The following is a 23,420-nucleotide window of genomic DNA, read 5'->3' on the forward strand; positions in this document are numbered from 1 at the left end:
TCCCTAAATTAAAAGTAATATTATCATCACCAACAGAAAGGGTTAGTTTACCATTTTTTACATTAATAATGGCTCCTGCAGTATGGAGGAAAGGCCTACCTAATATAATGGGTATTTGTGTATCCTTAGCCATGTCTAAAACTACAAAATCAACAGGGATAAAAAATTTACCAACTCTGACAGGGACATCCTCTAAAATACCTAGAGGGTATTTTACAGAACGATCTACCATTTGCAAAGTTATATTAGTAACTTTTAAAGCACCCATATTAAGTTTAGCACAGACAGATGATGGCATAACACTGACACTGGCACCCAAATCACACAAAGCTTTATCAATAAAAACATTCCCTATATGACAAGGGATAGAAAAACTACCAGGATCCTTTAATTTAGGAAGGGATTTATTTTGCAATAAGGCACTACATTCCTCTTTAAAGGCTACATTTTCTACCTCATTAAAGGCCCTTTTCTTAGTCAGAATGTCTTTCATAAATTTAGCATATGCATGAACCTGAGTGATTAAATCAGTGAAAGGAACTTTTACCTGCAGGTTTTTCACAACCTCTAAGAACTTACCGAATTGTTTATCAAACTTATTCTTCAATTGTCTATTAGGGAACGGTAGTTTGATAACTAGGATCTGCACATCTCCTCCCTTATCCGGAGATTTACCCTGCAAAGAAACATTAGAAGGGTTAGTATCTGTTTGTATCCCTGCAGGGTTAGCAGGATTAGCGTTTGGTATAGAGGAATATGGATCAGGAACTGGTCCATCTTCCTTTGGCATAGGAGGTCCATCATAATGTGAACCACTCCTTAGAGTGATCGCATTGGCATGATCTGTAGGATGGATAGGTTGTGATGGTAGAGCTCCCTGCTGACGGGTTTGTAGGGTAGATGAAAGTTGTGCAATTTGATTATCCATGATTTTATTGTGGGCTAAAATAGAATCAATTTGCGCATCCCTACTCTCCATATGCTTTTGCATGTTAGTAAGCATTGTTCTAATTTCTGTCGTAGCAGGGTCAGAAGATGATGAGGGTTATGCTTGGATTTTCTGGCCATAATTTGGATGGTAATATTTCTGCTGTGGTGGAGGTTGTTGTTGTGGAGGTGGAGGGTTTTGTACATTGGTGCTCCGATACGAAAGATATGGATGATTCCGGTAGCCAGGATTAAAAGAGTTGGAATATGGGTTATTTTGCCTATAGGTTTGGAAGGCATTAACTTGTTCCATGGAACTCCTACAATCTTGCTCCCAATGCCCTACAATTCCACAATTTTCACAAAAAGCTTCATTGTTAGCAACAGCAGAAACATTAGCTACAGAGTTAGGAGTAGCAGTAAGATTATCTAATTTTTTATAAATAGATGTTAGTTGAGCTTGCAAAAAGGATACGGAATCGACATTATGTTTTCCTTTATTTGCAAACCCTCTCGGATTCCCATATTAGGAATTGTGTATTGCCATATCTTCGATAACCTGTCCGGCATCGTCCACATTTAATTTCATGAATATCCCACTAGCTGCAGAATCTAGAACTGATCTAGATAAATTTCCAAGTCCATTGTAGAACGCTTGGATCAATTGCCATTGTGCTAGATTGTGGTGGGGGAATTCTCTCTGTAGATCCTTGAACCTCTCCCAAGCCTCATGTAGAGTTTCATCGGCCTCTTGAGCGAAGTTCTGAATAGCACTCCTTAGTACAGCTGTTCTCTCTACAGGGTAATATTTATTATAGAAATTCAAAACAAGAGTTTCCCAGTCAGTAATACCAAGTGAATTTCTATTCAAACCATTAAACCATAATTTAGTTTTGCCATATAATGAAAAGGGAAAAAGAATCTCCCTGATTTGGTCTTGCGTGACCCCGACTTGTCTAATGGTGTTACAATACTGGCAGAAATCTGCAATATGAAGATTGGGATCTTCACCCTTAGCTGCGCTAAATTGCTTCCTCTCTATCATAGTGATAAATTGGGGCTTGATTTCAAATTGAACTCCATCGAGAGCTGGAGTGGGAGTAAGGTGCGGGAAATCTGTGAGCTTCGGCTGCGAGTAGTCACTGAGCTTCTTTTGAGCCATCATCTCAAATTCTGTATCTGAACGAATTTCTGCGTCACTAGAATCAGATGGAGGGTCTCTTCGATTGTTATCTTCCTCAGAACCTGCCAGAATTTGTCTATAAAGGTTCCTTTGCCTATGAAACGAGCGCTCAGTCTCAGGATCGAATGGGATGTAACCTGATCTGGAACACCTGGGCATAAACAAGGAACTAAAAGACAAATATGAGAATTGCCTCAAAGAACTAACGTTCTCTGAGACAAGAGGGGATAATCTAGACTACAAAATTAATCAGAAAATAAAAATAAAACCATTTCCCCGGCAACGGCGCCAAAATTTGACAGGCTCAAGTCGTATTCACCTAATCAAAAATAAAACCTAAATCCACTAAATATGTAGATAGGGAAGAAGGGTCGAACCACAGGGAAACAGGTCAATTTATTCCTAATTAATTAGAAGCAATCTAAATTATCAAGTAACCAAATTTGTTGTAAAAGAGTAATTAAACTACAAAAGGTAAAAGTAGGAAGGGAATAAAAAGAGGATGTAAATCAATGAAGGGAAAACCTAGGGCATAGGTTCACTAATAAACAATATTCCAGGGCAAATCATAATAAGCATTCATCAAGCATCAATTAATCAAATTATAAAGGGCTTTCGCTACGTATTACAATCACATAGTTAATTTACCGGTATTAAATCTCATATCTCGAATCTCGACTTAACCATTTATAAATTAGTCCGCCTATTGAAACTAAGCCTAAACATCAATTCTCATCTGTCGAATCTCGAATTAATATTGCTAAACTCATACAATTAAATCAAGCTAAACCTAATTGCATAGCATTAAATCAATCAATAGGAAATTAAATAAGCATTGATAATCAACAATCACAAATTACCCCTTCATATTATTTATTAGATCCCCATAAACCCGAGAAATAAAACTACTCAAGCATAATTAAATCTAAACAACTCAAAATAATAAAACAAGACATCATGAGAGAATTAAAGAAAATAACTGAAATTAAAAGAGAAGAAATTGTTACCAAAAGAAATCTGGATTAAGGAATGGAATTAAGAACAAAGTTGAGAGAATTTAAGAGAGAGAAAATATCCTAAGTAGTGAGAGAAAGTCTAAAAAAGAAAGTAATCAAAATTACATACAAAAATCATACTTAAACATCCCTAAAACAAATCCTAATTGAAAACTAAAAATCTCGACAATCAGGTCCTCTAAAAACACGCGCCCGATCGGGTGAACCCGCCTTTTTTCCCTCGCTCTTCCTGGGCAGCCGCGCCCGATCGAGCTTACGCTCACCCAATCGGGCGCGCCTTCTTGCTGGTGCATCCTTGTGCGCGCCCGCCTGATCGGGCGCATACTTGCCCGATCGGGCCCGGCTTCTTCTTCGAGACTTGGACTTCGATTGGGCTCGATTCTTCGGCCCAATTCGGATTTCCTCTTCGGGTCTTGAATACTCGGTCCAAATGCCCCGGTATCACACACCGAGCCCTTAATCACCGGCTCTAACCGGTCCTGGGCTTCAAAGACGGTTGTGTTATCTTAATGCTCGTAGTTGCTTCATGAAAAACCCGGAAAACGCTCCAAATGTGCAATTTCCTACAAAACTCAAGCAAAACTACAAAAACACTAGAAAACACTAATTAGTATTAAAAGTGGCTCTAAAGAGACAAAAACACAACTAATTATGACCAAGGGACGGGGGTAAAACACTATATAAATTGGACATATCACTAGCCTGCTCTCTGCCGATGGACAACAGCAAAGGAAACCTCACCTTGGGAATTTCTCGCCACCACTTCCAAGCTAACCCATCCCTCTTCACTTAAAGACGCATCAACATTAATCTTAAGACACCCGCAGGTGTTAGGATCCAAACCTTGGAGCTAGCAGCACGTCTTTGAGCCGGTTGTTCATAAATACGAGCCCCATAATTAAGTTGTTCCTCCACCAACTTGAAAACCCGAGCCTGAACCACCTCAAGTGGAGTTTCTCATCCTTCAAAAATATTCAAGCTTCTCTCATGCCATATTACCCATGTGAGAGTTGCATCTCTACGTTTAAGGGCAGGATCTTTTGTCTTCCAGCTAGCAATTATATCACATAGGCTCAATTCCTCATAATCTGCAATAAGTTCTGCATAGCAGCAAGCATCCCAAAGCGATCTCGAGTGCGGGCACCTGATGAGGCTATTGGCAGCAGTCTCCTCCTCCACATTGCACCACGAGCAGGCAGCTTCTTCAATCAAGTGGCGGTGCTTCATAAGACTACGCACAGGTACTGTACTTGTACATACTCTTCAGAGAAAGTGTCTTATCTTTGGTGCAACATCAAGACTCCATATAACCACCCACGCAGCATGGAAAGTATCCAAATTAATTCCTTTACCCAAAGTGTAAGCATTACGAATAGAATAACACCCGTCCTTCGAAAACTCCCAGCTAAGTTCATCAAGCATATTTTGTTTGCTAAGAGGAATTGCCAAGATACACCTCATATCCCGTGCATTGAAAGTTTCCTCAATTTTGCTCATATCCCACTCCATGCTTTCTAATTCATTGACTTTAAACACCCCTTCAACGGCAGCCGTGGTGGAAAAGCGACCCTCCTCATCCACAATCCAAGGATATTTCCATACATCAATGTTTGTTCCCCTCCTGACTCTCCAAGCAAGACCTTCTTTAAAAAGAGCCTTGGCGCTCCAAATACTTCTCCAGGAGTAACTAGTAGAGAACCCCAACGAAGCATCAAGAATCAAATACTTCAAAAAGTATTTTGCTTTCATGACTCTTCCAATGTTCTTGCCCCTAATCAACCTCTAAATTTGCCTTCCCAATAAGGCATCATTAAAGACTGAGAGATCCCTAAAACCCATTCCCCCAAAAAATTTAGGGGTGCACATCCAATCCTAACTCTTCCAATGTATTTTCTTCCGCACTCCATCATGCCCCCAAAAAAACCGGGCCATAGACGATTGGATAGAGGACAAAACCAAAGCCGGAAGCTTGTAAACTCCCATAAGATATGTTGGAATAGATTGAATAACCGATTTTAAAAGGATCTCTTTCCCTGCTCTTGAAAGAAGCTTCTCTTTCCACCCTTGAAGTTTCTTCCCGTTTCTTATAAGAAGTGCATTAAAAATCGCATTTTTTTACTCTCCGGTGATGGTAGGAATTCCTAAATAGTTCTCATGTCTCTCTACTAGCCTTATGTTCAGAAGACCCAAAATTTCCGCCCTTTGCTTAGTTCTAACTCCTCTGCTAAACGAAACCTTTGACTTATCATAATTAATTTTCTGCCCGGATGCTGCTTCATATTGGTTGAGAACCTCAACTATTTTGTAGCATTCATGTCTAGTGGCTCTAGCAAAAAGTAAACTGTCATCCGCAAATAAAAGATTAGAAACCTCGGGGCCATTCCGGCTAGCCTTAACACCATGAATCTCTCAATTATCGACTTTATTCTGCAACATACTAGAAAAAGCATCAGCAACCAGAATAAAAAGATACAGAGAGAGCGGATTCCCTTGTCTTATTCCTCTAGATGGGGAGACAACACTATATACACCCCCTCTGATGACAAAAGAATAAGACACTGAAGTAACACATCCATAATAAAATTCACCCACCTCCCATCAAAACCCATAGTGAGAAGCAACTTCTTTAAAAAAAAACCCCATTCAACTCTGTCATAAGCCTTACTCATATCTAGTTTCATGGCAATATGACCTCTGCGACCCTTATTACGATGCTTCATAGTATGAAAAATTTCAAGGGCTATGAGAGCATTATCTGTGATCAATCTACCCAGAACAAAGGCACTCTGGTTTTTCGACACCACATTAGGGAGTATATTTTTCAATCTCATTACAAGGGCTTTCGAGGCTAGCTTATACAAATCATTACACAGACTTGTAGGCCTAAACTCAGACATATTAGTGGGATTTTTAACATTTGAGATCAATACAATATTAGTTTTGTTTACATTACAAGGGAAAGGGGCCCCATGTAAGATAGTACTAACAAAACTAAACACATCCTCACCAATAATATGCCAAAAACGTTGATAAAAAATAGCATGCAACCGTCCGGGATCGGGGCTTTACAAGGTTGCATATGTTGTTGTATGTAGACACCTAAAAATGTCTCCCCAAAACAAAACTTGATGATGAACAACCTTTCACCGCCATTATTGGTCGGGTTAAATATTTAATCTTGGAGTGCTTAAATCCATATTTCCATTTCATAAACCAACCCAAATCTTAGCCCATTTCCCCAAACCATAACTTGTTTTCATCTTTTTGTGCCTTTAAACCCAAAATAATTCATTTCGTATCCTTTAAAATCATTTATTTCGTGTCCTTTTTATAAAAATGTTAAGTTCAGTTTATTTTGGTCCATAATCTAGGTCCAATGATTGAATAGTTGGATGGGGTTTGAAAAGAGCTTTCCAACAATATATTATAATCCCAAATCCGAGTTATAACAAATAAGTTATGACCAAAATAAACTGGGCACAAACCGAACCTAAGCCCATCTTACCTACGACCCAATGATCATGTAAAGGGTCCAAAGGATTTAATCCCATTTCTAAACCAATTAGGATTAATTAGAATCTTCTATAAGTTTCTAAAAGATTTTAATTATCCTTTTGAAAAGATAAGAGTAAAGAGTTTGAAATTGAATAAAACTTTTCTTTTTGAAAATCCTAATTTTATTTGAATTGAAAGACGTTCAAAGATAGACAGATATTATTTTTGTGCCTCATAGTTTTTATCCAAATCTTAAATTTTTGGATAGCCCTTGAAATTATATTTCCAATTATATATTATAATATCAATTCCGAGCTATAACGAAAAAGATATAAATGAAATATCAAACTCTATCCAAAACTTACACCGTCTCACTATTTCAGCCATATATTTTATTCTACAAAATATTTTAATCTGATTCTAATTGTTTTAGAAAGTAGACTTCAACCGCTTTCCAACGACATATTTTTTTATCTTATTCCGATTTTTGAATCAAAAGATATGATAAAAACAAAAACCGCAAAAGCTGTTGTCTATCGCAAGAGTATTATTCCAATTCGAATTCTTATCTTTTCTTAATTCTTCGAGCCTTCTTTTTCCTTATAAATAGAGGTCATATCTCCCCTTTTTCAATCATGAACAAGCTTGATCATAAAAATAATTCTCTTCTCCCTCTTTAGCCTAAACACTAGCCTCCCTATTCTTTCATTCCTTAAGCACTCTAAGGAGTCCATACAATACCCAAAGTTCTATACTTAAACAAAGGCGTAAAAGGTATAATTGACAGAGGGTTTGGACCAAATCAACTCTATTTTTTTATCTTTTTTTTTAATTATTTTCATTTGATTTATATTTTAATTGAAGTTACTAACAGTTTATTCATGATGTAGCAATTCAAGGAAACGCGAAAAGGGAGTAATTAATTCACTTAATTACTCCTATTAATTTAATTTCTAGCATCATGATAGGATTATTATATTTGATTTGACTAACAATTTATTGTTGAATTGCTTCCAATATTAATGCTTATTTTATTATATTTATTGATCACCACATTGCATGTTAAAGGGAATATGTAATTGAAAATCACGCCTAATAAGATAATTTGGACGACCGATTTAGGTTCCTTTTTAATCTTATTGTTTAATAAAATGATCACTAATATATTAGAATTATGTGCTGCATTAATATTCAACCAATTTAGCATAATAATAGTTTGGAAAATTTGAGTATTTGTTTGCATGCCTTTGAGATCGCAGGAATCACTTTTCACTATAAGAATCAAGTAGAGGCCAATAAGGGTGAATGTGACTCCATGACTCACTTCGTACCATCATCCCTGATCCTCCTTTCATGGTTCCGAACCATATGGAGTTAGTAATCTCATGGATTATGAATGGGGTGTAACCTTCACGGGTCAATCGTTGTTGCCTTTCATTGTCCCTTAATCGTGGTTGTCTTTTATGATCCATGAACGGTTTACAAGTTCCTTAAAAACTTGTTGGCGGCTCCCTACTTTCCTTGTCCCTAATCGTTGTCCCTAATCATATATGTCAATTCCTACTTCCTAAGAGTGCCAAGCATATTCACAACATGCTTTAACGTAGGCGCACTTCGAACGACGCCTACATTGTGGAACCTGGTTTTTGGTGGACAAATATTAGTCTATAAGTTTCCACTTAAGTGTCTGATAAGACTTATAAACAACATTTAGAGTCGCCACCTTATTTTTATCCGAATAAGGACAGATTTTAAAACAATCAATTTTAAGAAATAAAACTAAAAAAAGAAATCAATTTTAACTCCAAAAAGATAAATAAGGCACAGGGTTCGGGGTTTAGGTTAAGAGAATCGAACATCTGGAACTCGTCTTCCCTTCTGTTCTAAGGAACGAACTCTTACTATTGTGTTGCTAAAAATCAAGTTTTAAAACATGTTAATCACAAAGAATATGATATAATAATTAATATAAGGTAGGTTTTAGCACCAAAGTTGCACTACGTACCGATAGGGGTGTTCAGATCCGGGTACTTCAAAATGCGGCCCATGACTCGACCCGAGAAAACTAGGTACCCGGTTTTTGGGTACCCGAATTCTCGAGTCGGGTCATAGGGTACCCGAATTTGTTACCATAACAATTTGCTGCCCAAAAATTTGAAAAAGAGGCACAGTTCGTTTACTACCAATCTAACCTTCACACAATACCAAGACGCAAATAAATAATCAATATCACAAACAAGTTTAAACTAACAAAGAATTAAAAGTGAAAAATAGAGGGAAATATATATTTATTGGTATCTAAACAACCAAACATAAAAACAAAAGATCTACTCTAAAAATAATACTTAGTAGACGAATGGAAATAAGGAAGGAACTAGTGGAGGAGTATATCAATTAATAATACATAAAAAATAAACAAAAATATTAATAATAATAAAAAAGACCATTAGTACTTTGGTAATTGGTAGTACTGATGTAGCTCAATGATTTACTGCGTTGTTACACTTGCTTCATCATCTATGCGCTTCAACTACAAACCTGCAATGAATTGGAAGTGGTGAAATAGATCGATTGGTTGACGATGTGAATCACGAGATCCATTGATGAATAAGAACGACCATGAGTCACGAATTCAAGGAGTAGATATTACAATTGTAGGCAAGATCGAGAGAAGAAATGAAATAATGTAAGATGAATATGGAGATTAGAGGAAAAAATAACCAAAGAAAGAGAGATAGGTGAGATTGTGAGAAGAGAAGATGAAAGAGGAGAGAGTGAGGAATACAGGGGAAAAGTGGCCAATAAACCCTAACAGCAACTAAAGATCCAGAAGAAATAAAAAAATTTAAAAATTACTTAACGGGTCTTCGGGTACCCGCCAGCTATAAAGATCGGCCCGTGACCCGACCCGACAACCACACAAATTTCTCAGGTCGGGTACCCGACCTGCAAAATTGATTTTTTTGTAAAAACTACCCGGCTAATTTACACCGGGTCAGCAGGTCAGGTCAGTCGGGTCGAGTATTTTTGAACACCCCTATGTACCTGTAGGCACCTAAAAATGTCTCCCCAAAACCAAAGTCGATGATGAACAACCTTTCAGCGCCATTATTGGTTGGGTTTAGTATTTAATCTTGGAGTGCTTAAATCCATATTCAAATCCATATTTTCATTTCATAAACCAACCCAATTCCTAGCCGATTTCCCCAAACCTTCACTTATTTTCCTCTTTTCATGCCTTTAAACCCAAAATAATTCATTTCGTATCCTTTAAAATCATTCATTTCGTGTCCTTTTTATAAAACGTTTAATCCAGTTTATTTTGGTCCATAATTTGTGTCCAATGATTGAATATTTGGATGGGGCTTTAAAAGAGCTTTCCAACGATATATTATAAACCCAAATATGGGTTATAACGAATAAGTTATGGCCAAAATATTAAATTGAGCCCAAACCGAACCTAAGCCCACCTTACCTATGACCCAATGATCATGTGGAGGGTCCAAATTATTTAATCCCATTCCTAAACCAATTAGGATTAATTAGAAGCTTATATAAGTTTCTAAAAGATCTTGATTATCCTTTTTGAAAAGATAAGATTAAATAGTTTGAAATTGAATAAAACTTTTCTTTTTGAAAATCCTAATTCTATCCGAATTGAAAGACGTTCAAAGATAGACAGATATTATTTTCGTGCCTCATAGTTTTTATACAAATTTTATATGGTTGGATAGCCCTCGAAATTATCTTTCCAATGATATATTATAATATCAATTCCGAGCTATAACGGAAAAGATATGAATAAAATGTCAAACTCTATCCAAAACTGACACCGTCTCACTATTTCGGCCATATCTTTTATTTTATATAATATTTTAATCTGATTCTAATTGGTTTAGAAATTAGACTTCAAGAGCTTTCCAACAATATCTTATTCATCTTATTCCAATTTCTGGATCAAAAGATATGATAAAAACAAAAACCGCAAAAACTGCAGTCTATCGAGTTTTATTCCGATTTAATTCGGATTTTATCTTGTTTTTTCGACCCTTCTTTTTTCTCTATAAATAGAGGTCATATCACCCCTTTTCAATCATCAACAATCTTGATCATCAAATAATTCTCTTCTCACTCTTTATCCTAAAACACTAGCCTCCCTATTCTTTCATTCCTTCCTTAAGCACTCCAAGGAGTTCATACTTAACCCAAAGTTCTATACTTAAACCAAGGCGTGAAAGGTAGAATTAACTGAGGGTTTGGACCAAATTAACTATAATTTTTATTTAATTTAATTTAATTTCCATTTGATTTATTTTTATTGTAGTTACTAACAGTTTATTCATGATGTAGCAATTCAAGGAAACGCGGAAAGTGAGTAATTGATTCACTTAATTACTCTTATTTTATTTTTATATTGCTAGTATCATGATTAGGGTTATTCTGTATTTGATTTGACTAACGCTATTATTGTTAAATTGCTTCCAGTATTAATGTTTATTCTATTGTTATTATTGATCACCATATTGCATGTTTAAAGGGAATATGTAATTAAAAATCACGCCTAATAAGATAATTTGGACAACTGGTTTAGGTTCCTTTTTAATCTTGTTGTTTAATCAAGTGATCACAATATTTTAGAATAATATGTTGCATTAATATTAAACCAATTTAGCATAATAATAGTTTGGAGCAAATTGAATATTTTGTTTGTATGCCTTTGAGATCGCAGGAATCGCTTTTCACTATAAGAATCGAGTAGAGGCCAATACGAGCGAATGTGACTCCATGACTCACGTCGTACTATCATCCCCGATCCTCCTTTCGTGGTTCCGAACCATATGGAGTTAGTAATCTCATGGATTATGAATGGGGTGTAACCTTCACGGGTCAATCATTGTTGTCTATCGTTGTCCCTTATCGTGGTTGCCTTTTTATGATACGTGAACGGTTTACAAGTTCCTTAAAAACTTGTTGGCGGCTCCCTACTTTGCTTTGTCCCTAATCGTAATGTCAATTCTCACTTCCTATGAGTGCCAAGCATATTCACCACATGCTTTTAACGTAGGCGCACTTCGAGCGACGCCAACAGTACCGATCATAGTGAGATTTTGAATTCACTCTCGGATCAAAACATTCGTAGTTTGGACAGACGCCATGTTTTCTAAGTGGGATTTTTTTTTTAATTTGGGTTGTTGACATAAACGTCATTTTTTCTAAGTGGGATTTTAGTGATCTTTGACGGATTCGCTCATAAAAGTAAAATGAACCACCTTGGTTGAGGAAAATCACTCCGATAAGTGATTATCAAAAATGTCTTTTGAATAAGAAAATTCAACAAATGCGTCCCAATTGACGACTTTTAGTGGGTCAAGGTATTTTTTGGAGTGAAACAGTAAGGGTTCACTGTATAATCTCACTTTGGGTTAAAATCACTCAAGGGTAATTTTTTGTAAGGTTTTAAGGGTTATGTGTTTAGGCTTAATGGAATTGACCAAATAAAACACGACACTTGTCAAGGCCTTATTTCTAAATAAAAGGGAACAATGAACTATTTAATCATATCCGACTGTCAATTAATCCATCAGGTAATTATAATTGGATATAAGCTTATTTTTATGGAGATGGATAATTGTTACAACCTTATATAACTAAATAATTAATCTTAACCTCATGTTTTAATTTGAAAAGGAGACCATAACCTTATATTAACTATCATTAATTATTAAAACAAACAAGCAAAGTTACGATTCATTCTTGTGTCGCGAAAGGGTTTGAAATAAGAAGGTTCACAAAATTATAAAAGATTTCTAAGTTTGTTAAAACTCTTATTTCTGAAGTCTTCTTAAAATAAAATTGAAGATTTTAAAACATTTCTTTATAATTAAAGATTGTGAATAATTCTTACTTCTAAAGTCATCTCTAGATAAAATTAAAGTTACTTAAAACCTTAATCAATAAAGTTCTATAAATATAAATACATGATATAGTGTAATATAGGTTCCATGACACCATTAGTTTCTTGGAAATAAATTAATAAAAAAAAAATTCACAAAAAAAAAAAAAAAAAAAAAAAAAAAAAAAAACAAAACAAATTAAGAGAAAAACGTGCCTATTTCATCTCTTTGATAGCTTAAACTAAAAAAAAATTAAAATATCATAGAAAAATCGAAAAAATTATTGTGAGATACAGTTGGAAAGCTCTTGAAAAGTTCTATCACTTGAGATAAAGAAATAGAACTTCTTTTGGACATAAGGGTTGTTTTATAGGCCATCTTTGGGACGTGGTAAGTAACTCTTCACTCTTGAACATCCTTTAGATAAACTCTTAATTCATTAGGTCTTTAAGCTCACTTTAAGAAGGAAATTATTCTTAAAAATATATCTTAGGCAAACACATGATTATGTTAACCTTTTATATTTAAAATGCATTAGAAAGAGATGTCATGCAAAATGCAATTAACCCCCCTCTTTTATAACCTATCACCTCACCAATAGACTTGACTTTCTAATGTGGAGTAATGAAAGATTTAGGGCTAATTTAGCACCTAATATCGTCATCACCCCTATTGGTAACATAGAATGGAAACAAACACATTAGGGTTCGTTTGACATTGATGTGGTTTTCTGTTTTTTTGTTTTTTGTTATTTAAAAGTATATGATATATGTCCCATAATGAATAAAAAATTATATAAACTTATTAAAATCATGATAATTTTGAAAACTGACAACAGAAAAGTGAAAACATCTTTTTCTTGCCTGTGTTTTGGTTTTTGATTTTTAAAAAAAAAAAAGGAAACTAAAAAACCAAAAATGATGTCAAACAAGCCCTTAGTTAGCATCTATTAACTAATACTAAAACAAAACATTGCTGACATCATGCATTTTCCAAATTGTACACATGTCACTTTGACATAAATTTTTTTCCCGCCAATTTGCTTTGATGATGTCAATAATTTTTTTTTTATTTTTTTTATTTTTCCTTATTTTATTGCAGGAAAAGGAATGTTTGTCATTTCCCTACCTCGGTTGGGTACAAGTCTTTGGACTAGTGGGCTTTTTATAGGTAAATGGACCAAATAATGGGGTATTGTACAAATCGTAAAAATCTCTAGACAAAAAAGATTACTCTAAGTGAACACACCAATATGATTATTATACTTTAAAAGGGTTAAACAATACTTGTTTATAATGAAAATGACATATTCCTCTGACGAGACAAAAAATATTGTACTTTTATACTATATAGTAATTATACATATACGTATGAAATACCCACTTTTACTATAAAAAGAAAATTACCCTTATCCAAAATCTCTACTCACCACTTAATTCTTATCTTCTTCCATCTCCCTCCTTACCCGAAAAAAACCAAACAAAAATCACCATTAATTTTGGCCACCATGTTTCAAGATAACCAAGAAGATCAACCTATCTTTACTTTTGAGGAAGATATGAGGATGATACGGGTGTACTTCATGTACATTGTGGGGCTAGTGGTCCTCCTAATGGCTGCATTAATTTACTTGCTAATCCACAAGTAAGGCTCGAAAATTACTTCGGTGGAGTAGGGTAAAAATGCATGTGGTGTTAGCTATACTTCAATATTTTGAAGTACAAATTGTAACATGTATTTTGGAAATTATGAATAAAAATCATTATTATTACTTGTTTTCTTTTTTTTAAAAAAGTCATTAAGTTATAAAAATATTTGGGAAAAATAATAATGATTATTTGCAAAAAAATAACTATAATAATAAAAGATAATAATAGTGATAATTACAAAAGCGGGATCAAAATTTGGTGTCTACAGTTGTACAGTTGAGAAAATTTCCTCCTTTAATTTGTATATGGTTTCTTCAATTCATCATTCATCTATGGAGTAATTACTTCTCTGACATGTTGTAGCAATCCTTGCAAGACCTCGTCTGATGGGTTAGAAGTCTCAAACAACCTCTTGTAAAAGGTAGTAAAGATGGGCTCTAATTTATCTTCATCCCCCAGCCAAACATCATTCTCATAAAAAAGGTCTTCGATGTGGTTTCTACTTTGCCTTTGGGAGGCCTTATGATGAAAGTATTTCGTATTCTTATCACCATTTTTTACCTACGCCACACGAGAACGGATATACCAATATGCCTCCTGCTTTTGAGTAAGCTCCTCTAAAAGACGTTTCAAGCTCGATACACTCATTGCAGCTATCTGCCGAAATTGGTCTTCTTTGAGCTTCGTGGAGAGCAACTTCTGTTTTTGCAATCTCTTTACCCAATTCATCAAATTTCATTGCACTCCAAAACTTTAATCTGACAGCAACTAGCGCAAGCTTATCCATCACCCCTCCCATCATTTCTCCCCTCCAAGCGTCTCAAATGACCTGCTTACAAGAATCATCAAGGAGCCAGTAGGTCTCAAATTTAAAAGCCTTCTTTTTCTTCTTCTTTTTTATTTTCTCGGGTTTTAATTTCAGCACAAGAGTAGAGTGGTCAGACTTCACATGAACCAAATGTTCCACCTCAGCCGTAGGAAACAAACCGATTTAGGGAGAAGATGCGAGGCAGCGGTCTAGCCTTTCACATACTTGAGTAGCAGGAGTTAACCCGCGTTCCCACGTATACCACGCACCCTTAAAGCCCAAATCACGTAGCTGACAGTCATCAATCATCTCTCGAAAAGGTACCATTTCTCTTCTCACGGTGTTAGCTCCCCCTTCCTTCTCTTCGTATTAGAGGATTTCATTGAAATCCCCACCAATAAGGATCGGACTAATAACACACCCTTCGCACAGTTGCCTCACCAAAGTCCAGGTGGTGTTTTTTATCAGTTTCAGGCCATCCATAAATTCCCACGAACCTCCAGCTCACGCCACCACTAATCACATCCCACTGATATGGTTTTGTGAATAAGAGACTAAGTTAAAAGTAACTTTATCCCCTCTCCAATAAAGACACAGCCCACTTGCTCTCCCTCTACTCGCAATACCAAGTGCATTCGAACAACCGAACCTATTCTTCAAATTTTCAGCCTATGCTTTATTAATTTTTGTTTTCGAAAGAAATATATATCGGGGTAAAATCAAGGCTCCACTTGCGAAGCCGCCGAACTGCACGAGGATTACCTATCCCTCGACAATTCCAGAATATGAGACTCATAATGATTGGGGGGGGGGGGGGTTGGTCCTCGCCAACCGCTGCCATAATATAGTTAGAAGAATCGTGATAAGCAATCTTAGAGCGCTTATTTATATCTGCCCCTTCATTATATTAGCCCCATTAGAGTCCTCCTCCCAACCCCTTTTTTGAAGTAAACTCTTCTCACCACCATCAGCTATTTTGTCAATTTTCCTTACCACTTGCTCATGTTTGTTCTCACGAACTGGGAGCAGAGCATCAGCCTTGACAACAACTATTCCACTACCACCAGACACACCTGCATTCTTTTGAACTCTTCTACTCTTTAAAGTAACCTGACATTTCCTAGGAAAAGTTTTATTATCCTATCTTCCCACAGCAGAAACGTAAAGCATCCCCCACACACATCTGAGAAATTAGCAGTCTTCCCCATTGTGGTATTCTCTAGGTGATCATCTTCTCTGACTAGCTCACTACCCGAGGCTGTAGTAGCCTGTAAAGGATAACTTTCGGGTCATCCTTGGTGACACTAAGATTTTTGCAAGTTGGGAGGTCTTGCAGTTTTTCCACATCCTTCATTCTCCCCTTCCTAGGTGAAGCTCGCATCCAAGTTCCCCAGGCTAGCCTACCTTTCTTCTCCTCCTAGGAAACAGATGAACAATCCTTCTCTAAATGGCCCATGATCCCACACGCAAAACAGAATAAAGGCAAACGTTCATACGCAAAATTCAATCAAAACTTCTTTCCCTTTATTATCAAGAATTTTTTGAAACACCCTAGCCCTCCGAAAGCGGTCTAAACCCAAAACATCTTCTTCTATCTCAATTAACTCTCCCATTCCAACTATAATAACACGAACATGCTCATCAGAGCGACACTTAAAGGGAAACCTCTTAATTCGTAGCCAGAAAGGGGATTTAGAGAGCACAAATTGTTCCAACTGCTCATCGCCTTCAATCTCCTTCAAAAGAATCAAAATATTATCAAAGCACCATGTGTTATACGGTCTTTCGGTCAACAATTTGCCCACAAGAAGCAAATCAAGATTATCCATATCTTTGTTAACCGTTCTGCATTTTGCGTTTCTTAATTTAATTTTTATAGTAGTGTTTTTTTGGTGTTCCACCTGGTTCACTCTTAGGGCTAATCCGGAATTGAGAATCAATTCTAGATGGTTATGTTTCAATCCCCTCCCGATTCCAACATCCGATTGGTATTAACCTCATTAGTTCAGTCCCTCCTACTGCTACTCTCCCTTCCTCTTTCTCCCTTTGCGATTCTTCCTCCTTTTCTGATTTCGTACATCATCAACACGGTTCTCTCCGGCACTCTTCGTTTTCGTCGTATTTCAGGTATATGTTTAAACTTCTCTTTATTTATATGAATTTAGTTTCAATTTTTTTTTTTTTTTTTTTTTTTTCGGTTTTGTTTTGTGGGTTTTGATTTCAGGGTTCTGTAATTTGATATTGCTTACTATAGTTTTTGGGTATAATTTTGGTTAATTGTAACTAGAAATTCTTACCTGTTTTTGCTTGTAAATTTGATGTGTTGTTGAATTATTCAGTCTGATTTAGTGTATGTTCACTGCAAATAATGATGAAGTTTGCGTGTTTGTGTCTTCGTTTTGCAAAAAACCAGTTTGGGATCACAGTTATACATTAGGAATTTCCCAACAAATTTACCCCTAGACCCCTAACGGCAAAATTGCTAGGTTGCAGCACGGCATTATCAACAAACATACTGCTGGCAAATTCAAAGAAGATGGAGACGAAGGTGACGATTCTTCGGCGGCAGGGGAATTTACCGTTACAGCTGAATTGTACAAAAAAAAAAGAGTGAGTCTGGGAATTCAATTGCTTATTTCTATTGAATTTACTATATTGGTTTTTGCATTTACTCGTGTAATTCGCTAAAATGTCGGTGGTTTCGCTGCTTGATTTGGGTTGTGAGAAGAATATATTATCTCATCAAGAGGATATTCATCCAGTAGTGGTTTATGACGATCCGTCGGATCAGAGATCGTTATCACTAGATGATATAAGTAGCGCTGATGATTCGCCTAATGAAACTTGCCTTTCTTTAGAACTTACAAATGAGGTTGTTCCTTATATTGGCCAGAGATTTACTTCACATGATTCTGCTTATGAATTTTATAGTGAATTTGCTAAGAGATGTGGGTTTTCGATTCGTCGTCATCGGACTGAAGGAAAGGATGGTGTTGGGAAAGGTTTAACTAGACGGTACTTCGTTTGCCACCGTGCTGGCAATACCCCGGTCAAAGTAGCTAATGAGAATAAGCCCCAAAGAAATAGGAAATCTTCACGTTGTGGGTGTCAAGCATACTTGAGGATTAGCAAGACAACTGAATTGGGTATTTCTGAATGGCGTGTAACTGGTTTTGTTGATCACCATAATCACGATTTGTTGGAACCTAATCAGGTTCGTTTCTTGCCTGCTTACCGGAATATATCGGAAAATGATAAAAGCCGAATTTTTATGTATGCCAAGACGGGAATTTCTGTGCAACAGATGATGAAGCTGTTGGAGCTAGAAAAATGTGTAGAACCTGGGTTCCTTCCATTTACAGAGAAGGATGTTCGGAACTTAATTCAGTCATTTAGGAAATTGGATCCAGAAGAGGACAGTATAGACCTCCTGAAAATGTGCAGTAACATTAAGGAAAAGGACCGTAATTTTAGATTTGAGTACACTTTGGATTTGAACAACAATCTAGAGAATATTGCGTGGTCTTATGCTTCATCAGTTGAAGCATATGAGATGTTTGGTGATGCAGTTGTCTTTGATACTACACATCGATTGACTGCTTTTGATATGCCCCTTGGAATATGGATTGGAATAAATAATTATGGAATGCCTTGTTTCTTTAGCTGTGTACTTTTGCGTGAGGAAAATTTGAGGTCATTATCATGGGCTTTAAAGGTACATCTCTGCCTATCTTATACCACTCCTGTGCCTTTTCCCTTTGTGTCATACATGTTCCGTTCTTCTGGTTGGTGGCTAATTTTACAATGCTTGTTAATATAAACTTCTAGTTGATGCTATGTAATGACTTGATAATATTGCATATATGAGTTGGGAGAAACTAACACTTTATGGCATATTATATAAATTATTAGCTTAAGTTTATATTATTTTGTGAGAATGTTCCTTTGCTGTGCAATGCACTTGAACTTGAGTGTTCATGTACATCAAATTTGTTTGTTTTTTAATTGATTCTTTTTTCCGCCTAGGTATTTTTAGGCTTCATGAATGGAAAGGCTCCACAGACAATATTGACCGATCAAAATATGTGCCTAAAAGAAGCAGTGACAGCGGAGATGCCTACCACTAAACATGCATTGTGCATATGGCTCATTGTAGCAAAGTTTCCCTCTTGGTTTAATTCTGTCCTTGGGGAACGATACAATGAGTGGAAAGAAGAGTTCTATCGACTCTATAACTTAGAGTCCATTGATGAGTTTGAGTTGGGTTGGAGAGATATGATTTATTCTTTTGGTTTGCTCTCTAACAAACATATTGCCAATTTGTTTGCCTTGAGGTCACTTTGGGCCGTATCATACTTAAGAAGCCATTTCATGGCTGGATTGACTACTACTGGCCAATCAAAGTCAATTAATGCTTTTATCCAACGTTTTCTTAGCGCTCAAACTCGGCTTGCTCATTTTGTGGAACAAGTAAGTTTCTATTTATTGCTTCTGTCCATTACTATGCGACTATACTTCACTGATTATTCGTGTTAATATGCAACTTTGATTGGTTATCTTGCACATGTCCCACTTTCATGTCATCACGGGTTAACACTCCAAATCCTCTTTGAACAAGTAATTTGAAGTCATATCTGTTTCTTTTGACACAGTGTGGACTTCTAGCAGTTTTTTTCAAACTTTACTTTTGGTGCTTTTTGGCTTGACTTTTGTGGTAAAATTGTGTTACTCATGTCTATTGAAGTGAGTTATGATACTTATGATTATGTGTTATAGCAACTCTCTCTTGCAGCAAAGGTTGGTCTATGCTTGTTCTTCAGTATAGCTTCAAAAAGATAAAGTCTGAAATGACTTTTCCATTCCATTCTTTAATCAATGGGGAAAAACATGGAATATGAAAAATCAAATGGAAAGTTGTACTCAAATAAATGTCACTTGCTTTGTAATTAATTGATAATTACAAGTACAAAAAAAGTTTCTCAAGTTCTCTAGGAAGCATGAAACTGGATATCAGAATGGATCATTGGGTATTGTATCTCCAACTTTGTATCTGTTATATCTTTTTGTTTTTGGCTTGAGTGGGACTTTGACTCTCAATACGTTAAAGATAGGAATGTTATTTAAGTTGGTAGCTAGGAGGGACTTATTTTAAGGTTAGGGAATGTGGTGGTGGCTTTGGGAACGGTTCCCCAGAAATGATTGCCGAGGTAATGGTGGAAAGTACCTTGGTCCTTTAATGACTGTTCGATATGTCTTATTTGGGATTTTATGAATCTCTGTAGGTTTGGTTGGATGATGGAGAGGGGAGGGTGATGAGGTAGGGTGTGGTGTCTATCTTTGGGTCAATTGAGGTTTGGAAGGTGTGGAAGATGTTTTGGTTGTGGAAATAGAAGAAAAAGAGTGACTGATTATGAAACTCTAAGAAAACTTCTTTTTTTTTTTTTAATTTTTATTTATTGTTCTCATTTATATTTGGCTGGCACTAAAATAAAGGAAAATAGATGAACTTTAATGGCTCATATTATATTTATTTATTTATTATTCATACTTAATTACAGTTAAAATTTGTTTTAATGATGAATGATAAGTATGAGAATGGGAAAGATCTACATGAAGCTTTCAGGTGTCAGGATTTCATTGTTATAAAACAATAATGAAATCGATGCTTTATTTGATCTAAATTCCATAACTTTACTAGAAGATTGTTAAATCATCAGTTATTTATGGGAGACACAATTAGGTGTCTACACCAAGGCATCCTGAGCTGAATTTTCACATTCTGTTTTAGTTCCAGATATGTTTTAGATTCTTTTCAGCTGGTAATCCATCTATTTGTAAATACATTTGTATGTCTTGCAAAAGTACATCTTTGAGTGACACCTGTACTTCACACCAAAAGTTATCTATTGTCATGATTCACTGAAAAGCAAGCTAGTTGTTTCATCTTTATGGGCAGCTCTACTTGATCTATCTAGACTGGCGATACTAGTGAAGATCCTAAAGCTATAATGGAGCATCTATTCATTATTTGGACAAGTTCTTGCCACTAGATCAAGTAACCATTTTTTGATTCTACCCTTTTGCATTCGTGCTAGTATTAGGGTTTATGTGTTTTGTTTAGTTGCCAGCTATCAAATATTGGATTAGGAATACAGATTTAGTGTGTAGTTCTTAGAAAAACTTAGTAGGGTTATCATTGTGGCTAAGTGTCTTTTACAAGTGCTAATTTTCTTAGATGTGTCCCTTTCATCTGCATTGCTGTCAATTTTCCCGGAGATCTGTTTGTGATTGCTTAAAGTAGAAATAAGTATCTTTGGCTTTTCTTAACAGGTAGCTGTAGCTGTTGATTTTAAAGATCAGGCCGGTGAGCAACGAACAATGCAACAGAATTTACAAAATATTAACCTGAAAACTGGAGCACCAATGGAAGCCCATGCTGCCTCAGTCCTCACACCCTTTGCATTCATCAAACTTCAGGAGCAACTTGTTCTGGCTGCCCACTATGCTTCTTTCCAGATGGAAGATGGTTTTCTTGTGCGACACCACACTAAACTCCAAGGTGGCCGGAAAGTGTACTGGGACCTACAACTAGGTATCATTAGTTGTAGCTGTGATCAGTTTGAATTCTCGGGTATCCTATGTCGGCATGCCCTCCGAGTTCTTTCGACTGGAAATTGCTTTCAGATTCCTGAAAGATATCTTCCTCAGAGATGGCGACGATTCAATTCATCTGCCTTGAAGCCCCAGAGCACCCTTACTGACCATGGAGAAAAAGTTAAACGGTTGCAGAGCATGGTATCTACCTTGGTTTCAGAGTCGTCCAAGTCAATGGAACGCTTAGATTTGGTAACTGAGCAAGTATCTATTCTTTTGTCACAGATCAAGGATCAGCCGATTTCAACCTCATTCGTCTCAAGAGGTGCTACCGTGCACAGATGTTTTTAGCTAAACCTGTACAATATGGGTTTCACTTTTCCCGTATTATTGAACACAGTAAGGAATCAGTTGTTTAAAGGCAAGAATTGCCTCAAGGGGTCTGATTTGAAAGCCCACTTTAGGAAGGGTTGCTAAGTTAGAGAGTATAAATATGTTTGGAGGACAGTAGATCCTGCCTGGTTCCTATTTTTGTGGTTGCAGAGTATTTCTGTATGTATTTCCTTTGTATCTAATTGTGTTGTATGCTGTTTTGCATCAGCTACTGTCATATTGTTTGTAAATCCGTAACCTTTAAAAAGTTTGAAGTCAATAACTGTCCTTTTGAACAGCAGCAGCTTCACATCATCCATATATGTTTGTTGCTCATCTTTTAATTCTCTCTCTTAATCTTAAAGACATATACACCTAGATTTATCCCGTCTTTTCTTCTTCCCAGTCTCTCATAGTAAAACCCCAAAAATGGTGATAACATCAAGATCATCTTCATTGTTGAAGGCTCCTCCTAAGAAATACGTCTGGGCTGCTATGCACAAGAGCTCTGTTGACTAATGCCTCGGCAAATATGTTATGGTATTTTCTTTTTCTCCTCTATTTTTCTCGATTTTGACATAATTTGTAATTGATTTTTTGAGTTTCAATTTGATTTTAGGTATGAGATTCAACGAATGTTATGATCCAATGGAAGATCTGGACATCAAAGGAGCTCTAGATTGGCTCTGTCTTTTTTGTGCACTTTGAACCTTTTCATGAAGCATGAGTACCTCCTGTAGATGTCCAGGTCTTCTCTCTGACATGATTTCATGAGATTGACTAATTGGAGTCTTCGGCAACCTGTCACTTTCTTACATGATTGAAACCTAGGTATAATGTTTAGCGTTTTTCTACTGCTTATATTTTTGTCAATTATTTGATGATTGGTATCCATGACAACCTAAACCATCAGCTGCTGATTTATTCTCAACTTTTTTATGATTTTGTAGATAAGATTTATCTTTATTCAGATGCAGTTTTTGTATTTTTTAAATTTTGGCTACATGACTACATGTGTGTTGCTTGGTAGTTTTGTTGATGGCTTGTAATTTTTGATGTTCTCTCTCTCTCCTTTTTTTTTTTTTTTAAAAAAAAAAAAAAAAAAAAAGAAGATATTTTCCATATCTTGGTGTGTAACTATTTATCATGGATGTCATGTTGCTACAGGGATATCAATGAGGTGGTGTTCCACTTCAATTGCATCAACATGTTATGTGATGCAAATTTATGGATAAGGCACTCGGGGTTTGCATGGCTATGATCAGGCTCAATGAAGCTGAGGTATTGTTTTAATACTCCTTCCGTTTATTTTTCAAATTTTTTTTCGTCTTATTACTTAACATTTAGTTTTATTTTTTTATTTTTTTTATCTTCCTATTTTTTCTTTATTCCTTTTATGGTAAATGAAAGGCTCACTTTTTAACATTATACTATACATTAATACCAATGTCTTCACACAACTTTCTCTTTCCAACCCATAGA

General features: G+C 36.0%; 2 protein-coding genes and 1 non-coding gene across 4 annotated transcripts; 2 read left to right on the forward strand and 1 right to left on the reverse strand.

Moving 5' to 3' along the window:
- Nucleotides 1-1,604: 1,604 nt before the first annotated feature.
- On the forward strand, nucleotides 1,605-1,711 carry LOC145566581 (small nucleolar RNA R71). The gene has a single exon (XR_014095452.1). It is a non-coding gene; the product is annotated as a small nucleolar RNA R71 (small nucleolar RNA).
- Nucleotides 1,712-4,083: 2,372 nt separating this feature from the next.
- LOC145629992 (uncharacterized) lies at nucleotides 4,084-4,875 on the reverse strand. The gene is made up of 2 exons (XM_081682236.1): nucleotides 4,479-4,875; nucleotides 4,084-4,370 (listed from the first exon to the last, which is right to left on the reverse strand). Exons 1-2 carry the CDS (start codon nucleotides 4,873-4,875, stop codon nucleotides 4,084-4,086), a joined length of 684 nt encoding a protein of 227 aa, XP_081538362.1.
- An 11,001-nt stretch (nucleotides 4,876-15,876) lies between these two features.
- Nucleotides 15,877-22,221, forward strand: LOC145642838 (protein FAR1-RELATED SEQUENCE 11-like). 2 transcript variants are annotated; one of them, XM_081694004.1, is made up of 4 exons: nucleotides 15,877-17,099; nucleotides 17,386-18,687; nucleotides 18,999-19,442; nucleotides 21,303-22,221. In XM_081694004.1, the coding sequence occupies exons 2-4, from the start codon at nucleotides 17,662-17,664 to the stop codon at nucleotides 21,915-21,917; spliced, it is 2,085 nt and encodes a 694-aa protein (XP_081550130.1). In that variant the 5' UTR covers nucleotides 15,877-17,099; nucleotides 17,386-17,661; the 3' UTR covers nucleotides 21,918-22,221. The 2 variants fall into 2 exon arrangements, with proteins under 2 accessions (XP_081550130.1, XP_081550132.1); XM_081694006.1 differs by having other exon boundaries at nucleotides 17,459-18,687.
- The last annotated feature ends 1,199 nt before the right edge of the window (nucleotides 22,222-23,420 follow it).

The sequence above is a fragment of the Chenopodium album genome, chromosome 1 (genome assembly GCF_948465745.1).
Source record: "Chenopodium album chromosome 1, dcCheAlbu1.1, whole genome shotgun sequence".
Lineage (NCBI taxonomy): Eukaryota > Viridiplantae > Streptophyta > Magnoliopsida > Caryophyllales > Amaranthaceae > Chenopodium > Chenopodium album.

Excerpts from the sequence above, each read along its gene's own strand:
- LOC145629992 (XM_081682236.1), bottom strand. The coding sequence starts at position 4,875 with ATGAAAGCAAAATACTTTTTGAAGTATTTGATTCTTGATGCTTCGTTG. Across the intron at positions 4,371-4,478 it reads TCGTAATGCTTACACTTTGG|TACCTGTGCGTAGTCTTATG; the intron begins GTAAAGGAATTA and ends GTACAAGTACAG.
- LOC145642838 (XM_081694004.1), top strand. The coding sequence starts at position 17,662 with ATGTCGGTGGTTTCGCTGCTTGATTTGGGTTGTGAGAAGAATATATTA. Across the intron at positions 18,688-18,998 it reads CATTATCATGGGCTTTAAAG|GTATTTTTAGGCTTCATGAA; the intron begins GTACATCTCTGC and ends TTTTCCGCCTAG. Across the intron at positions 19,443-21,302 it reads TTGCTCATTTTGTGGAACAA|GTAGCTGTAGCTGTTGATTT; the intron begins GTAAGTTTCTAT and ends TTTTCTTAACAG.